Below are 26,612 nucleotides of genomic sequence, written 5' to 3' on the forward strand. Positions count from 1 at the left end.
TGAGGATTATAAGGACTTCACACTTGAAAGATTATATGGAATTTTGAAGACCTATGAACTTGAGATGGAGCAAGATGAGTTGTTGGAAAAGGGAAAGAGAAAAGGTGGATCAGTTGCACTTGTAGCTGACAATGAGAAGACTGAAGCCAGGAATGAAGAAAAGACAATGCCAAGTCTCAAAATTGGCACAAGCAAATCAGAATCAAGCAAGGGAAAGGAGCAAGTAGCTGAGGTTGAAGATAGTTCCAGTCAAGATGACTCTGATGATGTTGATGAACATCTGGCTTTTCTGTCCAGGAGGTTTGCAAAGATGAAATTTAAGAAAAATGCTAGATTCACTAAGTCAAACAAGAACATGGTGGACAAATCTAAGTTCAAATATTATAACTGTGGCATAAGTGGACACTTTGCAAATGAGTGCAGAAAGCCAACTTCTGAGAAGAAGAAATTTGAGCAAGTGGATTACAAAAAGAAATATTTTGATTTGCTCAAACAAAAGGAAAGAGCTTTTCTGACTCAGGATGACTGGGCAGCGGATGGAGCCAATGAAGATGATGATATGGAATATGTCAACCTAGCCCTGATGGTTAATTCTGATAAAAATGAAACTAGTTCATCAAACAACCAGGTAATCACTACTAACCTCTCTCAGCTTTCTAAAATTGAATGCAATGAAGCTATAAATGATATGTCCAATGAATTATATCATTTGTGTGTTTCCTTAAATCACTAGCTAAAGAAAACACAAGAATTAAAGAGAATAATTAGTTTTTAAGTGATAGGAATGATGTGTTAGAGGGTAAGGTAATTGAGCTTGAAAAGATTAAAATCAAATGCTTATCTGTTGAGAGTGAACTAGAAGAATCTGTTAAGAAAGTAGAAATTCTTTCTAAGCAATTAGAACGTCAGCAAGATGTAATCAAGGCCTGGAAAACATCTAGGGATGTTAGTGCTCAGATTGTCAAGGTTCAGGGAATTAAATCACTCTATGAGAATGCCTGGAAGAAAAACAAAAAGGAAGTAGAATTAATTGATGGATTGTCAACAGATGTGGAATCAATGGATGATGAAAGTTATCCGTTGAAGGAAGAAAAGGAGCATCCGTTGAAGGCTCATCAATTAAAACAGGCAAGTAATTCTAAAAAGAACAATTTGAAAAATCTCAATAAGAAGTTTGGTTCAACTTCCAAGAACTTTGTCAAAGAAGAAGCTAGCACATCCAAAGATGCCAGTAAGGTGAATATAGGACACATGACTTTAGATCAGTTGAAAAATAGGCTTAAGTTGGTTGAGGATAAAAAGGAAACCAAAAGGAAATCTAATAGAAATGGGAAGGTAGGGATTAACAAACACAACAATTACACACCTGATAAGTATGCTCCTAGAAAAAGTTGTGTGCATTGTAAAAGTGTTAATCATCTATCTACTAACTACAAGTCTGTTAAGAATGCTCCCATGCATTTAACTCCTTTCATGCCTAACATGTCTATGTCACCTCTGCATGTTATGCCTGTTATGTCTCAACAGAATCCTCATGCACATTTTGCAAACATGCCATATGTTAATAATCCTTATTTTGCTGCATTCAGTATGCCTCAAATGCCATACAACATGCCTATGTGGAATAATATGTTTGCACAATCTATGCCTTATCAAATTCAACCAAATATGCTAAATGATTCTGTGACTAACCCTACACTTCAACCAACTACATCAGAGACCAAGGTTGACCCAAAGTTACCTAATTCAAAGATGCAGGAAGTATGAGGTCTAGGAAAAAGACTAACAAGGCCGGACCCAAGGAAACTTGGGTACCAAAATCAAATTGATTTGATTTTGTTGTATGTAGAGAAAAAGAAGGAATCTATGGTACTTGGACAGTGGTTGTTCAAGGCACATGACAGGAGATTTCACCCTGCTCACAGAGTTCAAGGAGAGAGCTGGCCCTAGCATAACCTTTGGAGATGACAACAAAGGGTTCACTATGGGATATGGCTTGATTTCAAAAGAAAATGTCATCATTGATGAAGTAGCATTAGTTGATGGTCTCAAACACAATCTATTGAGCATCAGTCAACTATGTGATAGAGGGAATGTTGTTTCCTTCAATTCTGAAGCCTGTGTTGTCACAAGTAAGAAGGACACCAAAGTGGTTCTAACTGGAGTAAGAAAAGGGAATGTGTACTTGGCTGACTTCAACTCTACAGATGCAGAATCAATTACTTTTCTTTTCAGCAAAGCAAGTCCAGATGAAAGTTGGCTATGGCACAAGAAGCTGTCCCATTTGAATTTCAAGACAATGAATGATCTAGTCAAAAAGGACTTAGTTAGAGGAATGCCTCTAGTGGAATTCTCAAGGGTTGGACTGTGTGATGCTTGTTAGAAAGGAAAGCAAAAGAGAGCATCATTCAGTAAGAAGCTTGAATCATCAATTGATGAACCATTACAACTACTACACATGGATCTTTTTGGACCAGTCAATGTATTGTCAATTTCAAGGAAAAGATATTGCCTAGTGATTATAGATGATTTCTCAAAGTTTTCATGGACCTACTTTCTTGGATCAAAGGATGAAGCTAGTGAAATCATTATCAATCACATCAAGCAAGTCAACAATCATCCAGATTTCAAAGTAAGGAATATCAGGAGTGACAATGGAACTGAGTTCAGGAATTCTACCATGAGGTTTTTCTGTGAAGAAAATGGGATCATGCATGAGTTCTCAGTTCCAAGGACTCCACAATAGAATGGTGTGGTGGAAAGGAAGAACAGATCACTAATTGAAGCTGCAAGAACAATGCTTGAAGAGTCAAAACTCTCAACATATTTTTGGGCTGAGGCTGTTAATTGTGCATGTTACACTCAAAATATTTCTCTAATCAATCAGAAAACCAAACTTAAACTTTCTTCATATCTTTGGTTACAAATGCTACATTCTAAGGAATCAACCTGATCACAAAGGGAAGTTTGATGCAAAGGCTGATGAAGGGATATTTGTTGGTTATTCTGCTGGAAAATCATATAGGGTTTACAATCTAAGAACCAACATTGTTATGGAATCTGTGCATGTTGCGTTTGATGATAAAAAGATTGATGAACTAACAGATGAGGGACATCATGAAGGACTCAAATTTGAAAACATTGAGATATAGTGTGATGATAGTGAAGATGAGAATGATGAAGATGGCACCTCGAAAAGGATTCAAAATCTGCCTTTGGATAATGCACAAAATGCTGCATCAGTTGAAAGTCATAATTCAGCATCCGTTGATAGAAGTAATGCAGCATCCGTTGAAAGACAAAGTGCATCATCCGTTGAAGTACATAATGAAGCATCTGTTGATCATAGTCTATCAACGGATAATCAATTTACTTCATCAGTTGATAGAACTCCCAGTTCTTTTCAAAGGATCAGTTACTCAGGGGGAGTTTCAACCAATCAACATTCTATCTCGCATCATGACAATACTGAGGCAACCTCATCTAGAGTCAATCTACCACCTCAAAGGAAATGGACCAAGAATCATCCTTTTGAATTGATCATTGGTGATGCAACATCTAAGGTGCAGACTAGAAGGGCTACTCAAGATGAATGTCTATACAGTAGTTTTCAATCACAGGAGGAACCTAAGAGAGTGGAAGAAGCTCTATTGGATCCAGATTGGATTTTAGCAATGCAAGAGGAGCTAAACCAATTTGAGAGGAACAAGGTATGGAAGCTGGTACCCAAGCCAAAGAACAAGAGCTCTATTGACACAAAATGGGTATTCAGAAACAAGATGGATGAAAGTGGAATTGTCATAAGGAATAAAGCTAGATTGGTTGCCAAGGGCTATTCTCAACAACAGGGAATAGATTTTGATGAGACATTTGCTCCAGTTGCAAGACTTGAAGCCATTAGAATCTTTCTAGCCTATGCAGCCCATGCCAATTTCAAAGTCTATCAAATGGATGTCAAGAGTGCATTTCTGAATGGAGAATTGGAGGAAGAAGTTTATGTAAGCCAACCTCCAGGATTTGAAGATCCAAACTTTCCAGACTATGTGTATTATCTGTTGAAAGCACTCTATGGACTAAAGCAAGCACCTAGAGCCTGGTATAAGACTTTGTCAAAATTTCTTCTAGATAATTACTTCACAAGAGGTACTATTGACAAAACTCTTTTCTTTAGAAATGTTAGTGGCTCTACAATACTTGTTCAAATCTATGTAGATGATATTATATTTGGTTGTACAGATGATAAGCTTTGCAAAAAGTTTGCTAAGTTAATGCAAAGTAAATATGAAATGAGCATGATGAGAGAGTTAACTTATTTTCTTGGTTTATAAGTTAAACAAGTTAGTGGTGGAATTTTCATTAGTCAAGCTAATTATATTTATGATCTTTTAAAGAAGTTTGACTTAATGGATTGTTCATCTGCAAAAACTCCTATGGCCACTGCCACCAAGCTTGAATTAAACAAGGCTGAAAAGTCTGTGGACATTACAAGTTATAAAGGCATGGTTGGCTCACTTCTATATTTAACTGCTAGTAGAACCGATATAATGTTTTCTACATGTCTCTGTGCTAGATTTCAAGATGACCCTAAAGAATCTCACTTAGTGGCTATTAAAAGAATTTTCAGATATCTCAAAGGGACTCCAAATCTAGGAATTTGGTACCCTAGAGAGTCTGGTTTTGATCTAATTGGCTACTCAGATGCAGATTATACAGGTTGCAAAATAGACAGGAAAAGTACAACTGGCACCTGTCAATTTCTAGGGAATAAGCTTGTGTCATGGTTCAGCAAGAAGCAAAATTATGTTTCTACATCAACAGCTGAAGTTGAGTACATTGCTGCTGGTAGTTGTTATGTACGGATACTGTGGATGAGGAATCAACTATTTGACTATGGACTAAATGTTGACAAAATTCCAATATTATGTGACAACACAAGTGCCATTGCCATTACTGAAAATCCAGTACAACACTCAAGAACCAAGCACATTGACATCAAGTACCACTTCATAAGGGAACATGTGATGAATGGTACAGTGGAACTTCATTTTATTCCAAGTGAAAAACAGATTGCAGATATATTTACCAAGCCACTTGATGAATCAACATTCACAAGATTAGTAAGTGAGCTAGGTATGCTTAATTATTCATAAATTCATGTCCTTATTATAATTTTCTTTGTAGCCTGAAATGAATTTGTTGCAAGAACAAAGTTAGCTTTAAGTAAAGATTATCCTATCAATGGAAATTCCCTATCCGTTGAAAGCCAAAATTGTTCTATCAACGGATGTTCATTATCCGTTAAAAGACAAATACATTTCTGGTAATTTTATCCTTCAACGGATAAAACTGTGTTAATATTCAACGAATAACTGTTTACCTCATCCGTTGAAGTGTCACAACAGTTGTTTTAAGTAAGTCACAGCCGTTGATTCTTTTACTTAGCTGTTGATACATATATATATATACACAGTTATATGTATTTATATTAAAGGCAGTTTTTAGAATTCATACAGTTTTCTTTATTCTCAAACGGCTGTAATTTACTTAAAAATATTGTTTAATCATTCTCCTCATGTTTTAATTTGAGAAAGTATAAAAGCCCTTTGAATTCTTATTTTCACTTTACGCTTTCTTGCAATTTTTGAAAAGCTTTTACTCTCTTTCTCTCCCAAAACTCTCAACTTTTCTCTGCAACCTCTACCCACTACAATGGCACCAGTAGTAAAGATAATGTCCCAGTCTGGATTTGTCTATGAGAAAAACAATTTCGTAGCTTTGGTGGAAAAGAATGAAGCCCACTCAGATTATCACAAGATGATGGACTTCATCAAAAACTGCAAACTAAGCTATGCAATGCTGGAAGCCCCAACTATTTACTGTGAGGTAATTGAGGAGATTTGGACAACTGCAGAGTTCAACCCCACTGATATGACTATCACTTTCTCTCTCTAAGGTAAAGATTACTGTATTAACTGTGATGATATACAGTCCTGTTTCAAACTACCTGAGGACAATGCCATGACACCACACACTGATAATGATGTATCTAGCATGTTAGATTCCATAGGCTATTCTTTTGATTCTGCTAGTTTAGGGAGTATTAGAAGAAAAGGCCTTAGGAAATAATGGAGTTTTCTTGGTGATGCCTTTATCAAGGTTTTCTCTGGGAAAATTAGTAATATTGATGCAATAACTTCATCTCTTGTTAATATGCTCTATATGCTAGTTTCTGATAGGTATTTTAATTTTAGCAACTATGTTATGCTAGAATTGGGTACCAGGTTAGGTAACAAAGCTAATAGACCTCATAACATCTAATATGCTAGATTCTTTATGTTATTAGCTAACCATGTTGCTGAAGGTTTGGTCATAACCAATGAGAGTAATAAACTCAAGTGCTGGGCACAAGAGAAAAGGGTCATTGCAGACCTTTTGAGAATTAACCTCAACAATCAGGTGCCATTGGTATATTTACCAATAATGAATGCACCTCAGGTAAATGAGGTAAATACTTCTTCAACTCCCACTACTTCCAACCCCATTATTTCTTTGCCTTCAAGTGTGGCCATGGAATCTGTGTCCTTGTCCCAACAGATGCCTACCAAGGCCACCAAACCTAAAGTTTCAAAACCAAAGTCAAAGAAAACCACCTCTGTTGTTTCTCAAAAGATAACAGTTGTAACAACTACCATAAACCTTGAGGGGAGTGAACATGGTGTGAGTGGTGAGGGGAGGGGTGAACATCAAGAAACCCCCCAGGATAAGGTAGGAGAGGTGAGTGGTACCCCAGCTAGCCAAGCCACAGTTTCTCAAAAGACTGTGGTGGTTGAAAATGATTCAAACTCATCCCTAGTTGCATCCTCCCAAAAGGGTGAAGCTATTGAAAATAGTCCCCAACCAGGGACACAGAACAAAAGAGGGAGGGACACTGAAGCCACACACTCACCTGTAAAAGCCTTTACAAGAAGAAAGAGGGTCAAAACCTTAGTTTCCACATAGGGTGCATACACTGCACAGATACACCCACCCGTATCTATGCCTTCTCAAATTTAGCTTGATATGACTCCAACAAATATGGAGTCACAGCCCCATTCTCTCAAAATTGACACACATCAATCACCAAATTCTCCATAACCATCTCTGGATGTGGACATGATATTCACATCAATTCCTGATTCTCCCTCTTTATAACTCAGGGAGGAGCCCCACTCAAATACTGGTGATCATCATCTTTTAGATGATTTGTTGGATCATCAGCCAATTCTTTCAGACTTAGTTGAGGACTCTGTGTCACCTAAATTAAAATCAATCCACACAGATTCAATAATTATGTCACTTTCAATTTCTACTTCTTTTCCTTCTTCAACGGATATTCCTCATCCGTTGACAAGTGGTTGTTCTTCGACGGATAAGCTTAACAACAGTTATCCATTGATACCATCAGTTCCTACTTCAACGGATACTCCCTATCCGTTGATAGTCTTTACACAAATAACTGAATCAATTCTAAGTGTAGAAGACATGGTTACTGTACAATCACTTCTAGGATTGAGGGAATGGAGTGAAAATTTGAGTGAGAGGCTGGGTTGCTCCCAGGAAAAAGGAGAGCGTGAGAGTCAAAATATGCATGTTATTTCTTCCAGCATGGCAAAAGAAAGTGAGAGGAGTGCCACCTTAGTAGGTGAAGGTGAGGGTGTGAGGAGTGTGAGCCAGGGGGAGCCCCTGATGCAAAAAAAGAGAGAAATTGAGAGAAAAGCAGGTAAAGATGGTATAAGGGTGGATCCAGCCATTGCTAATGAGTCAATGATTGTGGATGATGCTGAAAAGGAAAGACAATTTCAGCAACGTTATAAAGCTGTAATTGATAACATTTCCTTGGATGCTGAAACTTTTACTCATCCTGTGTCAGCCTATCAATTGTTGGCTACTCAGAGCAATGAGGAGGCAGAAAAGACTTTAAATCTAGTACATACTTCAGAATCTCTACAAAGGGATAAAGTTGCTGTCAACTTGATGCCTTCTACAGCTGGTGAGCCATCTGAAGAATTTGGAGTAAATTCTAATGATGATGACCCTGTTTCATTTGATGGAAGCATGAACTTAGGGGGAGATGAAGGCCCAAGTTCTATTCCAGATTTACCTGAATGGGCATTGACAAAGGAGTCAACACCAGGACAATTCAATGTATCCTTAGTCAAACAAATCATGTCTATCCAAAAAGCCATTCAGAACACCTCCAATGCTGGTACCAAGGCTCTTCTTCAAGCCCACCTAGATTCTCTACATCTCATGAAGCTACAGCAATTAAGACAGAATCTTAGTGTGGATGAACTCAAGAAGGATATAGCTGACTTGAAGTCCTACAGTTCTGAGAAGCTGGATTCAGTGATGCCCTATGGTACCATGCAGGACTTGTTACTGAGACTGAGAAGAGAATCAGATGCTGAAAAGCGGTTGGCCAAGTTGGAGGACAAAGTTCAAGTCATTGAAAACTCTGTGGTCACCATTCTTCAAAATCAACAGTCACAAACAAGTCTTCTAATGCAACTAGCTAAAGCACAAGGCTTGACTCCTCTCCTTGATGAAAATAAAAAGGGGGAGAATAAAGTGGAAGGGGGAGGGGAGCCATCTACAAATATTCAAATATCCAAAGTGCTAGTTCCTGCCATCACTACTTCTCCAACACTTTAAATCAAAGGAAAGCTTGATGGAATTGATCTAATCCAGCTAGCAGCAGCTGCGATGAAGGTGAAGGAGCAAAGGAGAAAAATTGATGAAAGGATGCAACAGGTGTTTGGCTCTACAACTTCAAAATCATTATTTGTGAAACATAGCACAAAGGTTGAGCCAATCATTATAAAGCACAAGCCAGTAAGGAGGAATAAGGTTGGAGAAACTTCTTTCAGGAATTTGAAACCCATGGTACTCAAGCCATCCACTAGATTCAACAGGGACTCTACAAAGAACCCTCTAAACTTTGGTCAACCAAAAGAAGTGGATTTTCCTCTTCCAAAACCTGATGAAGACAAAGTTTTGGGTGGTAGCATCATAAAGCACAAAGAGACCAATGATGTAGTGGAAAGAATGAATATGGCTATCATTTATAGAGAGGGAAAGAGTATCTGTGTGATGCAAGGACATCCCAAATTCTCAAAAGCCAAGAGGGAAGAAATCATAAGGTTAAAGGAAGAAGCTAAAAAGCTGAAGGTTGACAAAAGAGCACAAGCAAAGCTTGAAAAACAGCTAAAGTCAAGGCAGACTGAAGAAAAGAAGAAGATTGAAGACAAGAGTGAAGAAGACAAGATTGAAAGCAGAAATATGGATATGGGGAATGTGGTTGGTGAGAGTGTGGAGGAAAGAAAGGAATGGCAGAAAGGGAACAGAAAAAAGGCCAATACAAAAAGGCAGAGTGGAGATGACACTGTAGAAACCCAATCAAAATCTAAACCACTACCTTCCATTCCTGAACCTTTTGTTACTGATCCTAGTATAAATATCCATGGTGAACCAATCATCCCTAAAGAGGAACCTATTGATTGGGACACCATCAACTTGCCTACCTTCCTAACTACCTCTCCACCACCAAAGAAACTGAAAAGAAAATCCAAATCAACACCTCCCCCAACCTCAAGTAAATTCACTCAGAAATATAAACTTAAGCCTAAGCCACAAGCCTCAAAGGATGATTATGTTCACATTTATGTCATAAAAGAGTTAACAGATATTGAACTCTATCTAGATGAGCTGGAGGAAGTAAGGGGAATAAGTGCATACAAACAGCTTCCAGAAAGGCTAGTGTTCAAGTATAAAGGAAGTGAGGAAAGGACTTGGCCTCTTCAAAGAATTTTGAATGAAGGCTATTCTACCTTGGTTAGAGTCTACTCAGCTATCAAAAGGGATTCTGGCTTTACCAGGACTGCCAAAACTGAGATTCTCAACAAGATTGCCAGCATAAGGAAAACTTGGTGGGAGTCTAATTCCTTGCCTAGAACATTACTCATACCTGAACATGGAATTACAATTCATAAATCACCTCATTGGTTGATGGAGTTCAGAGATAATAAAGGAGTCAGAAGATTTTTCAGACTTGAAGACCAGCTTAAAATTGCCAGTAATGAAACTCTCAAGGACATGCAATCTAAGTTGGACATCAATGAAGAAGATGAAGCTGAATTCTACAGACAACTCCAACTCCAAGTAGAGGAAAATGACAAGAGGCTAGGGAAGAAAACAAGGGATCAAAGGAAAAGAAAATAATTTGCTCAGCCTAAAGGAGCATCCTTGGAAACAATGTAATTCTTCAATTCTATCTCAGTACATACACTTTTGCAGCACTTTTAAATTTCTACTTGATTTCAGTTCATATATTTGTTAAGTATTTTGTTATCATCAAGTTAAACCCAAATTTATGCCTACAATTCTAGTAGACATAAACAGGGGGAGATTGTTAGGAATATATGTATTAGTTTGATGATAAGTTAAACAAAACACTTAAATAGAAATCTAGTGTTTGTAGCCTCAACGGATAAGACCATTCTGGCTATCCATTGATGGAGTAGCTTTACTTAGAAATAAGTTTAGTATTGCAGCACATTTCAGTTTCTGTATTTAAGTTATAATTATTAGATGTTGTGGGAAATTATAAGTCATGTTGACTACTAGTGGATATGTAAATAGGAGGGCTAATTGTAAATATTTCATGCCTTGTAATTTTGTATAAATGAAGTAGTATCAACTGATAAATTAAAGGCCTTCAGGATGAGAAACAAAGCTTCAACGAATGTCTCTAAAGCTTCAACGGATAACAGCCATCAACGGATGAGTGCATCAACGGATAAAGCTTCAACTGTTAATGCATCAACGGATAAAGCTTCAACTGATAAAGCATCAACGGATGAGTACATCAACGGATAAAACCATCAACGGATGAAAGCTTCAACGGATGCTCAGTTCAATAGCAGTTGACAGTGACAATTCATAAGCTGACAGAGGCGCATGGGTTGACAGAGACAATTGGAATGTGGTAGCCTCTTGGAGGAATCAAGAAAATGCAGCATTTCCATTCTGGTGTAAACATGGAAGTATTCAAAGATTCACAGATTATCCTAGATTGCATTAGATAGAGAAATGAAGAAGAAATATGTGAAGAACCTTTTTAATTGTATTTGTACTTTTGTCTTCACTTTTAAACTTGGTGATATATAAACCAAGTTGTAGCTAGTAATTAGAGTGTGAATTTTTCCAGAGCTGTTTAGAAAAATCCAGAGAGAAAATCATCTAGTTTGTACTAGGACGCAGCTGTGATCAATTCTTTGAATCACAGATTTTCTGAAATACACATCTCTAGTGGAACAACAAATCCACCAGAAAAGTTTTTGAAGCCTTTGTGTTCTTTACATTTGTGTCTTGAATATATATCTGTCTGCACCTGCTCAAAGCAATTCACACACAACTGTTCATCAAAACACTTAGCCTTTGAAACTGCTCAAAACTTGAAAAAGTTTTGAGATTTACATTCAACCCCCCTTCTGATTCTGTGATTGAATGCCACTAGAAAATATCCTTACAATACGGAGATACCATGTATCGGGGGCGGGATGTAAAATAAGAACTACCACGTTAGGTTTGGAGAGAGATGGTAAATCTCATTGTTAGTTCCTTGGGAATAACATAGACCTTTCGGGCAAACGCAGATACATTGATGAATCCAATAGTTTTGAATTTTTAGCCCTCTCCGCATTAGTTATTGACTGAGATTCTACTGAATCTAGATGATAATTATCTGGATTGCTAATTTATTTTACATATAAGCTCCCAGCCTGGTTTGTCCAGGATTTAGGAACTCTCAAATCTACCCTCATTTTTCACAAATTGGTCATCTAAGCATGTACCATTTTGTTTCATTTCAACAAACAGCGCTAAACCAGTTTATTAGAAATAAATAAACAAAGTTTTTTTGTACTATAGCGTGTGTATGCATGTGTGATTGTGTCTGTGTGCTATATTTTAATTTTTAAAGCCTACATCATATAACATATTATAAGCAGCAATAATTTAATTTGTTTTTTTGTCTATATTACTTGATTTACGTATTATTTTCATGTAGTTATGGATCAGGCAAGTGAAAATGCAAGTCAAAAAAAATTAAGAACAAATTGGAAGAACGATAATTTAACCAAAACTTTACTTGAGGCTTGCATTCATGAGGTTACGGCCTGTGGTAGGCAAGGTAGCATTTTGAAACCTTATTCTTGGGATAATGTGGGAGAAGTTCTTAAGAAAATGCACAGCTTTAAAGTTGATCAAAGACAAATGAGAAATCGATACGATTACTTGAGGAATAGATAAACTATTTCTAGTAAAGATTTCAAACTCGAATGTTAAAATTGTTTGGATTTTGTGATTTATTTGATTCTTCCAGTTAACATTGTTGCTAGGACTATGAAATGAATTCAATAATTTTCTATTTTATTTTAGTTAAATTTCTTGTAGTGAACATTGATATAGTTCTTAGTATAATGTAGTTTAGTTTACATTTTTTAATCATTCACTATTATTTTCTATAGGTTGAATATGGAGATTATGGATCAACTTTTATGTTTCATGCTTGTGTATTATTATTTGACAAAAAAACGTTTGAGAAATATACCAAGGTTAAAAACAATACTTCAGCTTTGGGTGGACATGCATATACACGTGAGTTGTTAAATGGTTCAAATACACAATGTCAAGATATAATGCGTCTATCTCGTGTTGCATATATACAACTTTGTAACCTCTTTAAGCAGCGAAGTTGGGTTGAAGATAGTCAAAATGCAGCCGTTGAAGAAAAAATTGTTATATTTTTGCATGTTATAAGCCATAATGATCGCTTTATAAAGGTGAAGAACATATTTCAACACTCCACAGAAACAGTTCACAGGTATTTTCATGAGGTGTTGAATGGAATGATGGAGTTTGCCAAAGAGGTCATAGTCCCTACGCTATATGACCAAAATATCAATAAATCAAAAAGACAGAAAAGGCTACTAAAAATATTTTCAGTAAGTTATAAAATGTCATTTTATTTATTTTATTATAAAGTAAATATAATGTATCAATGTAGTAATAAAACATACATATATCCTTATATTATAGGGGCAATTGGTGCATTAGATGGAACCCTTATTCATGTAATTGTTCCAGCTAGTCAACAAGCTCGCTACAGAGGACGAGGAAGGGATGAGTGCTATCAAAATGTACTAGAAATATGTGATTTCAACATGATATTCACATTTGTTTGGGACGGATGGGAAGGGGTTGCACATGATTCAAGAATATTAACAGAAGTTGTTGTTGATACCGATTTCGGTTTTTCCCTACCACCCCAAGTATGTATCTTTTTATATGCTTTACAATCTAATTTTTTAATAAATATTTCACATTAATAATATCAAAACATATTATTATATTAATTGCAGATAAATATTATCTGTGTGATGCTGCATATGCAAACACTCGTGGTTTTATAACTCCATATAAAAACACAAGATATTGGCAAGTTGATTTTCGGGGACGGCGTGCTTTGACTAAGGAGGAAAAATTTAATCTTGCTCATGTACAATTGAGAAATGTTATAGAGCGTGCATATGGTGTTTTGAAAGCACGATTTCCAATATTAAAACAAATGCCTCCTTACACGTTTGCAACGCAAAAAGATATCGTCATTGCATGTTTTGCGGTCCACAATTTTATAAGGTTGCAAAAATTAGAAGATAAATTATTTGATAAATGTGACAGCAATGTCTCCAGTGATAGTGATGGAGAAGAAAATGAAGAAATGGTAGAAGAGGCAAAAGATGAATTACAACGAATTTCATAAGAAACACAATTCATGAGTAGTTTATGTGATCAAATTATTTTGAAATTTTCACCAAGTTCATGAACTTTCTACTCCACTTTAGTTTTATTATGACATGATAACTACTTGTTATGATTTTATATTTTTGCCCGTTAAAATTTGTTCAAATTAGATGTAATATTTTTTGAAAAAATGACATCCTGATAAGATAAAAAAGTTTACCAAATAATATTATTCATTCAAAATTCAGATTTTTTATTCCTTCAAATTATTCAGAAATATTATTTATTCAGAAATTTGATTTTCAGATGCCAAATGACCCCTTAGTGTTATAACAATAAAAAGGGTGAAATTAAAAGATGGTGAAATTATAGGATAAAAATAATATATTTAGAATTATAATATAAATCAAAAAGGGTAAAATCTAAAGGTGGTGGATGGAAAAAATAGTGGAAACGAATTCACCATTACACCCAAGCCAATTAGGTGAACAATCTACTTTAACAACATCAATTGTCGACATTTAGCTTCCTGAAGAAATAGCATCTTAGCTCTGGACTCGGTAATTAGAGGCCTCTAGTGACCCCTTGGTCTTTTTTCTATACCATTTTCAACATGGTTTATACAAAAAAGTAGGGTTTTATTTACCAAAAAAAATATTACAAATAGTAAAACATAAAATTAAGGGAAGGCAGTAAATAATGTTAGGCAAGAAGCGATTAGCAATTTGTCATTGTCATTGTCATTGTCATTATTAATATAATTCACAGAAAGACAAATCAATTTCCTTATTGTTACGCATTAATCTGATGGTCTAATCTGTGTGCTACTAAACAGGAAGCTAAACAGAATGACATATTTATAAAATATATATAAATACATGGAAATATTCGCAATAAAACAGTGTCAGAAATGAGAAAACAACTTGCCAGAGTGCTAGCAGTAATACAAAAACAGGTTACACAAACTGTTTATTACTCACCCAACACATACCACTTCACACACTTGTTCTTCACTTATAAAAACATCATTCACTAAGCTAATTCATATCATCAACAATACTTAAAATCTTAGCCTCAAAAGTCTGATCCTGTAGCCACCAGCTAAACAGTGTTTACTTGTTTCAAAGATACAATAATGGAAGTAGAAAACAGCATGAATGAGAAGAGGATACTAGTAGCCGTAGATGAAAGTGAAGAGAGCATACATGCTCTCTCATGGTGCCTCGCCAACCTTTTTCCTCAGAGAAACAATGTCATCCTCTTTCTGCTGTATGTCAAGCCTGTACCTCTTTACTATTCAATAAGCGCAGCAGGTACATATGCACATGCAATCTTCTCAATGTTTTATGTATAGGGTCAGTGTGATTTGTAGACTAAATTATATTAAGCATTTCATTCGTGGGGTATATAACTGTCACCATGCACGCATACATTTTGTATTTACCTCTTTAATTTTTCTTTATAAATTATATTAAGCATATAACTGTCACAGGGTTCCCTTCTTCTGCAAATGTTGAAGCCACGGAAAACTATGGCAAGTATAGGGCTACTTCAGTCATGAGCAGAGCTCAAGCTGTTTGCAAGCAAATTAACACCAATGTAAGCATTTCTATGTACTTTTCGAGATAATATTCCAGTCCACGTTTCCAACAAATTACTTATTTAACAATCTTTCGTAATTGAATTTGTACTAGTGTTTAGTAGTGAAAGACTAGAGAAAATCATATTACTAACACTTTAAGAGTTATATATATCTTTATATCCAAGGTTGCTCTAGATTAGACTTGTCATACATATTTTTTTTCGGGAATTTACAGATCAAAGTGGAGAAAAAAGTTGGCACTGGAGATGCCAAGGAAGTGATATGTGCAGCTGTCAAAGCACTTGAAGCAGATATCTTGGTCGTTGGATGTCATGACTATGGCGTCCTCAAGAGGTATGAGTGTGTACACACAAGAAACATTATTTAACAGCTCCAGGTTCAGGTTTTTTGCAAGTATGACTGTGCTTTTCTGTGATATATTATCAAATGATCAGAATAGAGAGTTACTTTTACATTAATGTGAATGCAGGACTCTTCTTGGAAGTGTGAGCGATTATTGCTCTAAGCATGTGAAGTGCCCGACTGTTGTTGTGAAGAAGCCAAAGACTGAATGAAATCTTGAACGTGAGGCTTAGCCTAATTCGAGTTCAAGGGATACTTCATTCTTTTTTTTTTTTGCCAGAAGGGATACTTCATTTTAAATTACTTGAATACTTGTATTTTTCACAAGTGAAGTGAAGATAGGTGGTATATATTTGTGTAATTAGCTAGTAATAATGTTAAATGCTGGAATAACGAAGTTTTAAAGAATGCTTGGAAGCCCCTTGTTTTAAAGAACAGCAATTTTAGATAATTTTGCGGAACCTCGTTATTTCGGAAGAGTCAATCATTCTACATAACATTGTAATTAGTTTCACCCCTTGGTCGCACAAATCTATATATATATATATATATATATATATGGTTTCTAAGTGAAATGAAGGACGTGATGAAGCATTTTAATGATGCCAAAATCTACCTTAACATTAATAAAATGTTATGATAACATAAAGCAAACAGCTGTAAGAGCTTAACCAATCCACTAGCTGTGGCCAATTGTTATATTAAACCATCAATGATAATATTTTAATTTGTTTTGTTCATTTCTATCAGCATCAAACAAAACCGAACTCAACACTGAGTTAAAGGAGACAACCCAGCATCTAAAATGTGCCCTTGAAACTGCTTTGAAAGGTTTAGGGCCCCGATTTGTCTAAGGTTTAGGGTTTACGATGAAAATTTCTACTCTGCCCACCAGTAACCTTCCATGAATATGAAGAACGCCAAATTTATTATTATTAAAATCCCCCCCCCCCTGCAGCTCCAGTACCGTAACCCAACCATGACCATTTGAATCCCAAATAGAATTTAATAACAGATCTTACCATTGTTGACATTTTGTTTCCTGAAGAAGAAATAGCATGTTAGCTCTGGACTCACTCAATAAACTCTTCACATTCTTCACACCAATCAGATTGTTAATACCTCTAACATTCTAGCTAGCAAGAACTAAGTTATTCATAACTGGACTTTGAAGAAACTCAACACTAAAGAAAAATTCAATCTTTCTTGAGTCGCTTTGTGTTAAGAAAATGCAGTAGTATTCTAAGTTTATGTTTTTACTGTCTCTATTTACTGTTGGTTTGTTATAATTGTGGGACATAGGAATAAGTTTTGTTGGACCTTTTTTGTCAGCTAGCCAAGTCTATTTCTTCATCCTTCGGACAACACCAGCTCGATTCAGGTGGATAAACTTCAAGCTCATCTGATTACAGAGTCTGTCGTCGATCGATGGAGATTAATTTGTCCTCAAAATGCAAGCTTGGGTTCGTTACAGGTACAACTACTATTCCTACAGATGACGATACTAAGGCCGAGATGTGGGACACATGTAATAATATGGTTATTGTCTGGTTAACAAACAATGTTTCAACCACTATTAAGAAGTCGATTATGTACATGACTAGTGCCAAAGATATAAAGGTTAATCTTGAAAAACAAGGGTTAATCTTGAAAAACAAGTTGTGTCGTGATTTATATGAGCTCAAACAAAACAATACTTCAATTACGAAGTATTACACTCCAATGAAAGTTGTATGGAAAGAACTAGATACCTTAAATTTGTTGCTTGCCGTTGCTAACCCAGTGGCTGATGTAGTTAAGTTGTTGGAAGTTATAAACTTGCAGAAAGAAGAGTCTCGTTTATTTCTATTTTTAAATGGCTTGGATGAGCAATATAATACTCAACGCAGTCAACTGTTGATGCAAATTCCATTACCCGCGGTGGAAGTGGTTTGTTCATTTCTTGAACAAGAGGAGGCCCAGAGAAGCATGCTTAATATAAACAAATCTATTGGAGATTCAATGGATATGTATAGTAAGACAACAACTGATAGAAATGTCACTTGTTCTACTTGTGGAGTCAAAGGTCATAGCACTGAAAGATGCTGGAAAAACATTGGGTTTCCCAGACGGCACCCAAAGCATAACCGAGGTTTTAAAAGAAATCAAGGGTCTGGACCTTCTAGGTAGAATAGTGCTTCAAAGGCAACCAATGGTCAGAAATTTGTTACAAAATTGATCATAATTTGGGGTTTACTCCTCAACAAATTGAGCAGTTGGCTAAACTGGTCCCCCAATTGACTATGAAGCAACCCAAATATCCAGACACTGATGATGAGCTAGACTATCATTTTTTAGGAATGATTAGTTGTTTCAATGCTGTGAGCAATTCTCAAGAGTGGATAGTAGACTCAGGGGCGACGGATCACATGACTGGGGACAACACATTATTGGATAAAATGTTTGTTTTTTATGGAGGCCAGAACATCAAGCTACCCACTGGTCACGATGCTGTTATTTCCAACAAAGGATATGTAATAACTCAAATTTTTGAGACTTTGTAAAATGCTTAATAAATAGTAACCCTGACAGACGGGAAAAACTTTTTAGCCCACACTATGTTGTGCATGAGAAATGGACTTTCAGAGTTGATAACATGATTATACGTACCAAATGAGTGTATGTAAATGTATCAGTTTTCGAAGAAAACGAACTTTGAAAAATAACCGTATCTACGAACCATCAAGGATTACAGTAATCACAATATAATTACGAATTTAAAATCCTACGTATTTATATCCAAAAATGATACTTCAAAACATAAAGAATGTATACGAAAGAATTTACGCCACGAACCGTTTACGAGAAATTATTACGAAAACGAATAAGCGATCAAGTAAACGCGTAAACGAATAAATAAACGTATCAAACCAAACTAACTAAACTAACTAACCATGGTAAGAAACTAACCATGGCTAGGTTACCAAATAGTAACCTAAACTAGGAAGCATGATGACCTAAAGCTAGGAATAGTAAAGCTAAAACCTAAAATAAATAGATTAGCTTGTAATCTAGGAAGCTAGCAAGATATGTCCTAAGATATGCCAAGATTTTCTAGTCCTAGGATATATACTAAAAGATATACAATTATACAACATAATCTTTCAAGAGAAGCAATCAAGAAGCACACAAAAATCTCTCTCTCCCTCACTTTATTCTCCATTCGGCCCAAGTAAAAAAAAGAAGGATATCAAATTCAAAATCCCAAGTTCTAGTCATGGAAAAAATCCACCATTAATTCACAAGCTTCATACATCCTAAACTAAGGTAAGATAAATTTTTGAGCTCATTTCATTGAGATTTGATGGGTGAAATAAATTCAAGAAAAATGATAATAAATAGTATGAATAATAACTTTTCTTTGGTTTCTTGATTTTAATGGTTGATCTAGGTTCCAAAACCCCTACCAAGCATTCCCAAGACTTCACCATTATCAAAAAAACATATCAAGCTTTCAATAAAGGTATAAATCTTTGACCCATCTTTATTTAAGGTTTAAGTTCAAGAATCTTTTGAAACCTAGTTATAAACTTAGTTTTAGTGGTTGATTTATTGTAATCTTGATGTTTAGTTAATTAGTTCTAAGGTTGATGATTGTTGACTCAATAACATGATGTTCTTGAGAGGAGTTAGTGTGTGGATGATGATTTGATGATTGTTGGTGGTATTATAGAGATTTAAGACGTAAACGAAATTCGGATCGTAATCGTAATTTCGCTAAAACAAACAAAACACAACATTAAGTTTCTGCAGAAAGTCCCGACTGAATAAACTATAATTTATTTAAAAGTACCACTTGATTATGATATAAAATGTTATAAGGATCGTTTAGGCGCTTGAATCGCTTGATTCCGATTTACGGATCAAAAGTTATGACCGTTTTAGTAAAAGTGATTTACGCGACAAAAACTGCTTCGAATTACGAAATTTGGGAATAGAAATGATCGACTTAAAAATATTCATAAATCATGAAAGTTTTACAGAGAGTAGTAATTAGGGTTCCTTAATTTATATAAGAATTTCAAGTGAAAATAAGGATTTTTCAATTTTATAAAAATATCGGAACCAAGACCGCGCGATTAGAAAACCGTTAGAAATCATAAGCAGAGCTGACGATGAAAATGCAAACGGACATAAGGTACTTCGAAAAGAAAGAGACCGTGACATGAATAAGTACTTAAGGTAATAATAAGGCTAAAATGAGTTGAAAGAATAAATAATAAATAGCATATGTGTACGAGTCGCCGTAAACAAGAACGGGATCTAACGAAATGGTTTATGTTTGTGGTTATAGATTTCCGAGCGGACCCTAGAGCATCCTACACTTTAAAGTACCCAGACAAGTTTATGAACCCAACTCCATATACTGTTGTGTTGTGAAAGTTTTATTTTACTATCTTTTGCATTAATGCCATACTTGCCATGATACTAAGTATTTGAGTTTTCGCATATATAGCGATAGTGTTACGATATATATGGCGTAGAATGTTTTAACGCCGCCATGAGCGTGCTGTATGATAGACCGAGAGCCGGTCAGAGTTTTAAAATGAAAACCCGGAATCATTCCACAAATGTTTTGGATGATTAAAGTCCGCACTTATTTTATTCCAAGGGACTCGATGTCCACTTGCGAAACATTAAATACCTCGAACTTTTATTAAAACGATTTCCAAAGATCTTATTCCCTCAACTATATTTAATTACTCGAATAATGGATATTATTTCATTTATTCATTTAATATATGAGAATTATTCTCCAACGATTATTTATTTCGAATTCGATTAATTATTAAAGATTTCTTTAATTACTTAAACATAAATTAGTTGAGGAATATTATTTCAAATATTCTTTTAAAATATAATTATTCGAGATTTAATTATTTAATAATTATTATTTAATTATTAGTTATTTATTAAATGATTTAATATGATTTAAAAATCATATACTTTCTGAATTTTAGAAAATCATTCGAATAATTTCAAATCGTCAAAGAATATTATCTCGACTTATTTTAAATATCTTGAATATAGTTTCAAAAGAAACTCCCCCCTATTTAATTATCTGTTGACAACGGTCAACTCACATCCTCAGTACTTCCTCCGAAAATTCTCGAAAGTATATATATATATACACACACACACTGATAAGATAAGCTGTTTCCATCAACAAGCAAAATGATTGGGGAACTTCGATGTGGTTCGAGTTCTTGAGATATGATAGGATTCTTTTAAAGACTTGGAGGGGTAGATTCTAGTACTATGTGTACTAGGGAGACTACCAAAGGTACCGCAGGCGAAGGTACTATGTGTACTCAAGAACTTGTGAAGTATGTGTATACCCAAAATGGGATACGTAGCCCGAATGCGGCAAGGGTGATAACCGGGATACGAAGGTGTCGTCCTTCTACTAGTAGAAAAGGTTACTATTTTCGTAGTACGACTGATCATCATACGTGGTGGCTCCAGTGAATGTCCTAATTTCTTCCAATTGGAATTGTGATGCGATACCGTAACCCAAGCCTAGGTGCGGGGTTTACCATTAAGGTATTCGCAGGATAATAAATCCACTAAAGCATTATTTTCGAAAGAAGGTGTGTATCACCGAGGAAAATTATTTTTGAATAAAACATATTTTTCATATATGGAATTATACTTGAGATTATCATACAGTCATTTCATATTGTACATTATTATGCTGGAATTATAGCTCACACTTGTTTTCTTAAATTGACACAACAAAATAGTAAATCAAGATGCCTATCATGAAACTCACAGCCAAGAAATGGGTAGGAAACGGCCAGTTGGTCCGTAGGATGTTTGGTGTTGTACATCAGGTAGATCGAATAAGCTGGATTGGTTTTCAATTGTTTTTAGTCCAGCTTATTTACATGTATGAATTATGTAAGATAATAAATAAGAAACGGATATTTGGCCGACGGACTAACCTTACTTAAAGGTTGTTTTCTCTGTAGGACTTAATCACTTTTGGGTTGTAATAATTAATCACTTTGTGGATTGATTTACTCTAGTAATGAATGGTTCGTTTCCAAGACAATAACCTATAAGTGTGTGTGTGTGATAAGTGTGTGGTCGTAAAGTTGTGAGTATTTATATATTATGGTACGAGATAAGTGTTATACAGGATTCAAGACAGCGTGGCCTCCTAGATCCCTGACCCCGGATTTTGGAGTGCCACAGAAATGGTATTAGAGCCTTAGGTTATCAAATCTTGGAAACGATATGATATAAAATACGTAGACATAAGGATAATAACAATCAATTAGAGCTCAAGTCAAGTTCGCCGTCGGGCTACGTGGGTAGTCTTGACATTTTACCCTCAAGGGAATTCCGACTCTAAGTTAGTAACACCTTGCCTATTGTGTCAGGTACCAGTGGAGCCTGTGGGGGAGGTTGACCCTGTTGATGATGTTATGGCCCCTGAGCATGACCCAACTCCCGGGCCGGAGGACCTACCTTTTGATGACTCAGATGATTACCCTACTGAGGTTCCCTTGAAGGAGGAGACTGACTTCCCTGCCCCCATAGCTGATGATGTTGAGATGCCCCAGGGCGATGGCGTAGACTGGACAGACATAGAGATGTACCCTATCCCGACCGTTCACCCTCCTACACCCCCATCCAGGGATGCTGAGCCATTTGCCCTACACTGATGAGGACGAGGATGACGAGATGGATGCACTGACCTACGAGGTTCATGACATATCCTCTAGTGACCCAGACTCACCTCTACCACCCCCAGCGACCATACATGTAGCAGTGCATGATTGGATAGTGGCTTAGCTTAACACTGAGATCACCGCGGTATCTGCCCGTATTGTGGAGCTACGATAGGCGCTGACCGCCGAGAGAGCCATCAGACTAGGATACTCAGGGGACTTTAGAGTTGCTTCCCTGGCCATAGCTCGCAGGGATATTGATGGGATTGAGCTCCGTACCTGAGTACATATGAGGATGACAGCGATGGGAGGATACATCCCAGTAGTTGATGCACAGCTGATGTTGGCAGGAGTGATGAGGAGGGTACGAGACCTCACACGCAGTGACAGTGACTGAGAGGACGGTGACTACTTATGAACCTTGTAAAGGGCCGGGTGACTTGTCACCAATTTTGTTAGGATATCTAGTAGTAGATAGCATTCCTGGCCCTTCAGGGTACCCGGTGTATGTATTTGTATTTCAGTATTCAGGACAAGTACTTGATGTATTATATTCAAGATCATGTATGAACTCGAATATTTGTTTCGTCCCCAAGATATAATCTGGGAGACCCTATGGTATTTTTCTCACAGTTATTAAGAAATTAATGTCCATATTTACTGTACTTTATAAAAATATGCTAGATAATAAATGAATGCTTACCTATGAATAAATCCAAATGTAAAATTTTTGTAACTGTATTGATATATTTTCATTATCAGAACGATGCCACCCCGTAGAAGAGGAATGCGGGAACGGCCCACTGAATCCGTTAACCAACAATGAAATGGACCTGACCACATAGTGAATGAGGAAAGTGAAGAAGACCTAGATTATAATGAGTATGATGAAAAAGAGTATGTAGAAGAAGAAGCTGAGGATATCCATCAGGGAGGGAGCCCCATGAATGAATTTATGGAACTTTTAAGGGCCAATATGAACCAACAGCTCAGTCCACCACATTCGCATATTTCCCAACATACTGCGGCCACTGCCTTCAGGGCATTCAAATCTCTCAAACCCCCAGAGTTTCTAGGATCTGCCTACCCCTTTGAGGCACGGGCCTAGCTCAAGGAAATAAAGAAGTCCTTCGAAATACTGGGTATGGAAGAATGACACAAGACCATTTTTGCCTCTTACATGCTGAAAAGGGAGGCTAACTACTGGTGGGAGTCCAAACGAAGCCTCGAGACTGATGTTGTTATTCCATGGGATAGATTTACTTGATTGTTCTTAGACAAGTATTTCCCTAGGTTTATGGAAATTAGATGGAGATTAAGTTTCTAGAGTTGAAACAAGATAAGATGATTGTGGCAGAGTACGAGGCCAAGTTTACTGAGTTGTCATGATTTTTACCTGAGTTTGTGAATACCGAGGAGAAGAAAGCGTGAAGGTTTCGGCTTGGTCTGAAACAGTGGATCCAGAACCAAGTAGTAGTACTAGAACTGACAGATTACGCCACCTTAGTGCAGAAAGCCTCAATTGTTGAAGTTGGTAGTGAACAAAGTTTGAAGGAAAAGGAAAATAGGAAAAGGAAGATAGGGAGTCAAGGCGGAGGAGGAGGAACCGGGAACAGGAGCCTTCCAAGCAGGTTTGTCAGGGGAGCGGTGTCCCAACCTGTGAGAGGCCCCAGATTTAGAAAGGCCCCAGGTGAGAGCGTTGGCCAGGACGGTAGACCCTATAGGGCAACATTTCATAGCCAACCCTGCGCCCCAATACCGGAATGTCAAATATGTGGAAAAAGACACCTTGGAGTGTGCAATCAGGCGAGAGCCCCTCTGAAATGCTACAGGTGTGACCAAACCGGACACCTTGCCAACAACTGCACCCGACCCAACGTGACGTGTTTCCAATGTGGGAAGTTAGGGCGCATAAGGAAGGATTTCCCGACATTAAGGCTCCCAGCCTTAGGGATGAGCAGAGCTGTATCCAACCGGCCCCCAGCTGCTAGGACTTTCAATATGACCGTTCAGGACGCTGTCCGGAACACTAACGTGATAACAGGTACCCTTCTGTTAAATTCCGAACATGCAAATATCCTATTTGATTCTGTAGCGACCAAGTCTTTTATATCTCAAAATTTTGCTAAGAAGTTAAAACTTAACGTCATACCCTTACGTGAGGTATTATAAGTGGAAATAACAAACAGAGAAATAATTTCTGTAAATTAAGTACACCCTCAATGCAAATTAAAATTAGAAGGAAAAGTCTTTAAGATTGACTTAATCCCATTTACGTTAGGAGAATTCGATATAATCTGAGGAATGGATTGGTTATCCATATGGAGCGTAGATAGATTGTGAGCGAAAGAGAGTAAAGATAAGAGTGCAAAATGGAAAGGAAATAGTGTTCAAAGGTCAGCGACAGACCCAGAAATTTCTGACCATGCTTCAGGCGAAGAGATTTTTAAAGAAAGGTAACGAGGCCTACTTGGCTTATGTGCTGGATACTAAGAAGGAAGTTTCCAACATACAGGACATACCTGTAGTGAATGAATTCGAGGATGTGTTTCCAGAGAACTTACCAGGATTGCCACCCGACAGAGAAATAGAATTTGTTATAGAACTAGCACCAGAGACGGCACTAGTATCCAAGGCCTCTTATAGGCTAGCCCCAGTTGAGATGAAGGAACTAGCTTCTCAACGGCAGGAGTTATTAGATAACGGGATGATAACACCTAATGTGTCACCGTGGGGAGCGCCAGTTTGTTCGTAAAGAAAAAGGTTGGCAGTATGAGATTATGGATAGACTATCGGGAGTTGAATAAGCTGACTATCAAGAATAGGTACCATCTCCCTAGGATTGATGATCTATTTGACCAGCTCAAGGGTGTTGTACACTTTTCCAAAATAGATTTGAGAACAGGATATCACCAGTTGAAAATCAAACATGAGGATAAACCAAAGAGTGCCTTTCGCACTAGGTATGGACACTATGAGTTCTTAGTCATGTTATTTGGGCTAACCAATACACCCGCAGCCTTTATGGATTTGATGAACAGAGTGTTCAAAAAGTACCTAGATATATGTGTGATAGTTTTTATAGATGATATTCTAATCTACTTAAAAACAGAGCAAGAACATGCAGAACATTTGAGGATAGTCTTAGAAATCTTGAAGAATGAGAAATTATATGCCAAGTTCTCGAAATACGAGTTTTGGTTAAAGGAAGTTCAGTTCTTAGGACATGTAGTGAGTAGCAAAGGAGTTTTAGTTGACCCCTCCAAGATAGAAGTGGTATCCAATTGGGAAAGACCAACTACCCCCACCGAGGCTAGGAGTTTTGTGGGTTTAGCAGGATATTATCGGAGATTCATACAAGACTTTTCCAAGATAACCGGCCCATTGACTAGACTTACCTTCAAAATGGAAAAGTTCGTGTGGACAGAGAAATGTGAGGAAAGCTTTCAGGAACTAAAAAGGAGGCCGGTGTCAGCACCAGTGCTCGCTCTTCCCGATGGAAAGGGAGAGTTTATGATATACAGCGATGCCTCGCACAAGGGACTAGGATGTGTGCTTATGCAGCACGGAAAGGTTATTGTGTATGCCTCTCGGTAGTTGAAGGAATATGAGGTCAGATACCCAACCCACGATCTAGAATTAGCAGCCATAGTGTTTGCCCTGAAAATTTGGAGGCACTACTTGTACGGTGAGAAATGTGAGATTTACACAGACCATAAGAGCCTCAATTATATTTTTACTCAGAAAGAACTGAACATGAGACAGGGGAGATGGTTAGAATTGATTGAGGACTACGATTGTGAAATTTTGTATCACCCGGGTAAAGCCAATGTGGTGGCCGACGCCCTCAGTAGAAAAGAGAGACTCAAAATGATAATGACATCTGAGGAGCTAGTTAAGGAATTTAAAAAGATGGAAATTGATGTGAGGATAACCGGTGAAGAATCAGAAGGATTATTTGACATTAAGCTAGTGCCGGAACTGACTGAAAAGATATGAGTGTGTCAAGAAAAGAAGATGAATGAAGAAAGAGGAATCTTGACCGGTGAGGAAGTCGGATGCGAGAAGGATGAGAAAGGGATCATGAGGTATGTATCCCGGATTTGGAT

General features: G+C 36.9%; 2 protein-coding genes and 1 long non-coding RNA gene across 3 annotated transcripts; 2 read left to right on the forward strand and 1 right to left on the reverse strand.

Moving 5' to 3' along the window:
* The first annotated feature begins 12,108 nt into the window (after window positions 1-12,108).
* LOC141695845 (uncharacterized) lies at window positions 12,109-13,861 on the forward strand. The gene is made up of 4 exons (XM_074500054.1): window positions 12,109-12,117; window positions 12,567-12,922; window positions 13,106-13,350; window positions 13,461-13,861. The coding sequence occupies exons 1-4, from the start codon at window positions 12,109-12,111 to the stop codon at window positions 13,859-13,861; spliced, it is 1,011 nt and encodes a 336-aa protein (XP_074356155.1).
* Window positions 13,862-14,727: 866 nt separating this feature from the next.
* On the forward strand, window positions 14,728-16,194 carry LOC141696656 (universal stress protein PHOS32-like). Its single transcript, XM_074500770.1, has 4 exons — window positions 14,728-15,155; window positions 15,335-15,441; window positions 15,660-15,778; window positions 15,915-16,194. The coding sequence occupies exons 1-4, from the start codon at window positions 14,978-14,980 to the stop codon at window positions 15,997-15,999; spliced, it is 489 nt and encodes a 162-aa protein (XP_074356871.1). The 5' UTR covers window positions 14,728-14,977; the 3' UTR covers window positions 16,000-16,194.
* LOC141696657 (uncharacterized) lies at window positions 16,048-18,285 on the reverse strand. Its single transcript, XR_012564463.1, has 2 exons — window positions 17,539-18,285; window positions 16,048-16,829 (listed from the first exon to the last, which is right to left on the reverse strand). It is a non-coding gene; the product is annotated as an uncharacterized LOC141696657 (long non-coding RNA).
* Between the last annotated feature and the right edge of the window lie 8,327 nt (window positions 18,286-26,612).

This window comes from Apium graveolens, chromosome 11 (genome assembly GCF_009905375.1).
Source record: "Apium graveolens cultivar Ventura chromosome 11, ASM990537v1, whole genome shotgun sequence".
Classification (NCBI taxonomy): Eukaryota; Viridiplantae; Streptophyta; class Magnoliopsida; order Apiales; family Apiaceae; genus Apium; species Apium graveolens.

What these genes read in the sequence shown, in the direction of transcription:
- LOC141695845 (XM_074500054.1), top strand. An exon ending in TCCACAGAAACAGTTCACAG is followed by an intron (nt 12,923 to 13,105) that starts GTATTTTCATGA and finishes GTATCAATGTAG; the next exon opens with TAATAAAACATACATATATC. An exon ending in TGTTGTTGATACCGATTTCG is followed by an intron (nt 13,351 to 13,460) that starts GTTTTTCCCTAC and finishes TATTAATTGCAG; the next exon opens with ATAAATATTATCTGTGTGAT.
- LOC141696656 (XM_074500770.1), top strand. Translation starts at nt 14,978, where the DNA reads ATGGAAGTAGAAAACAGCATGAATGAGAAGAGGATACTAGTAGCCGTA. An exon ending in CTATTCAATAAGCGCAGCAG is followed by an intron (nt 15,156 to 15,334) that starts GTACATATGCAC and finishes TAACTGTCACAG; the next exon opens with GGTTCCCTTCTTCTGCAAAT. An exon ending in GCAAGCAAATTAACACCAAT is followed by an intron (nt 15,442 to 15,659) that starts GTAAGCATTTCT and finishes GGGAATTTACAG; the next exon opens with ATCAAAGTGGAGAAAAAAGT.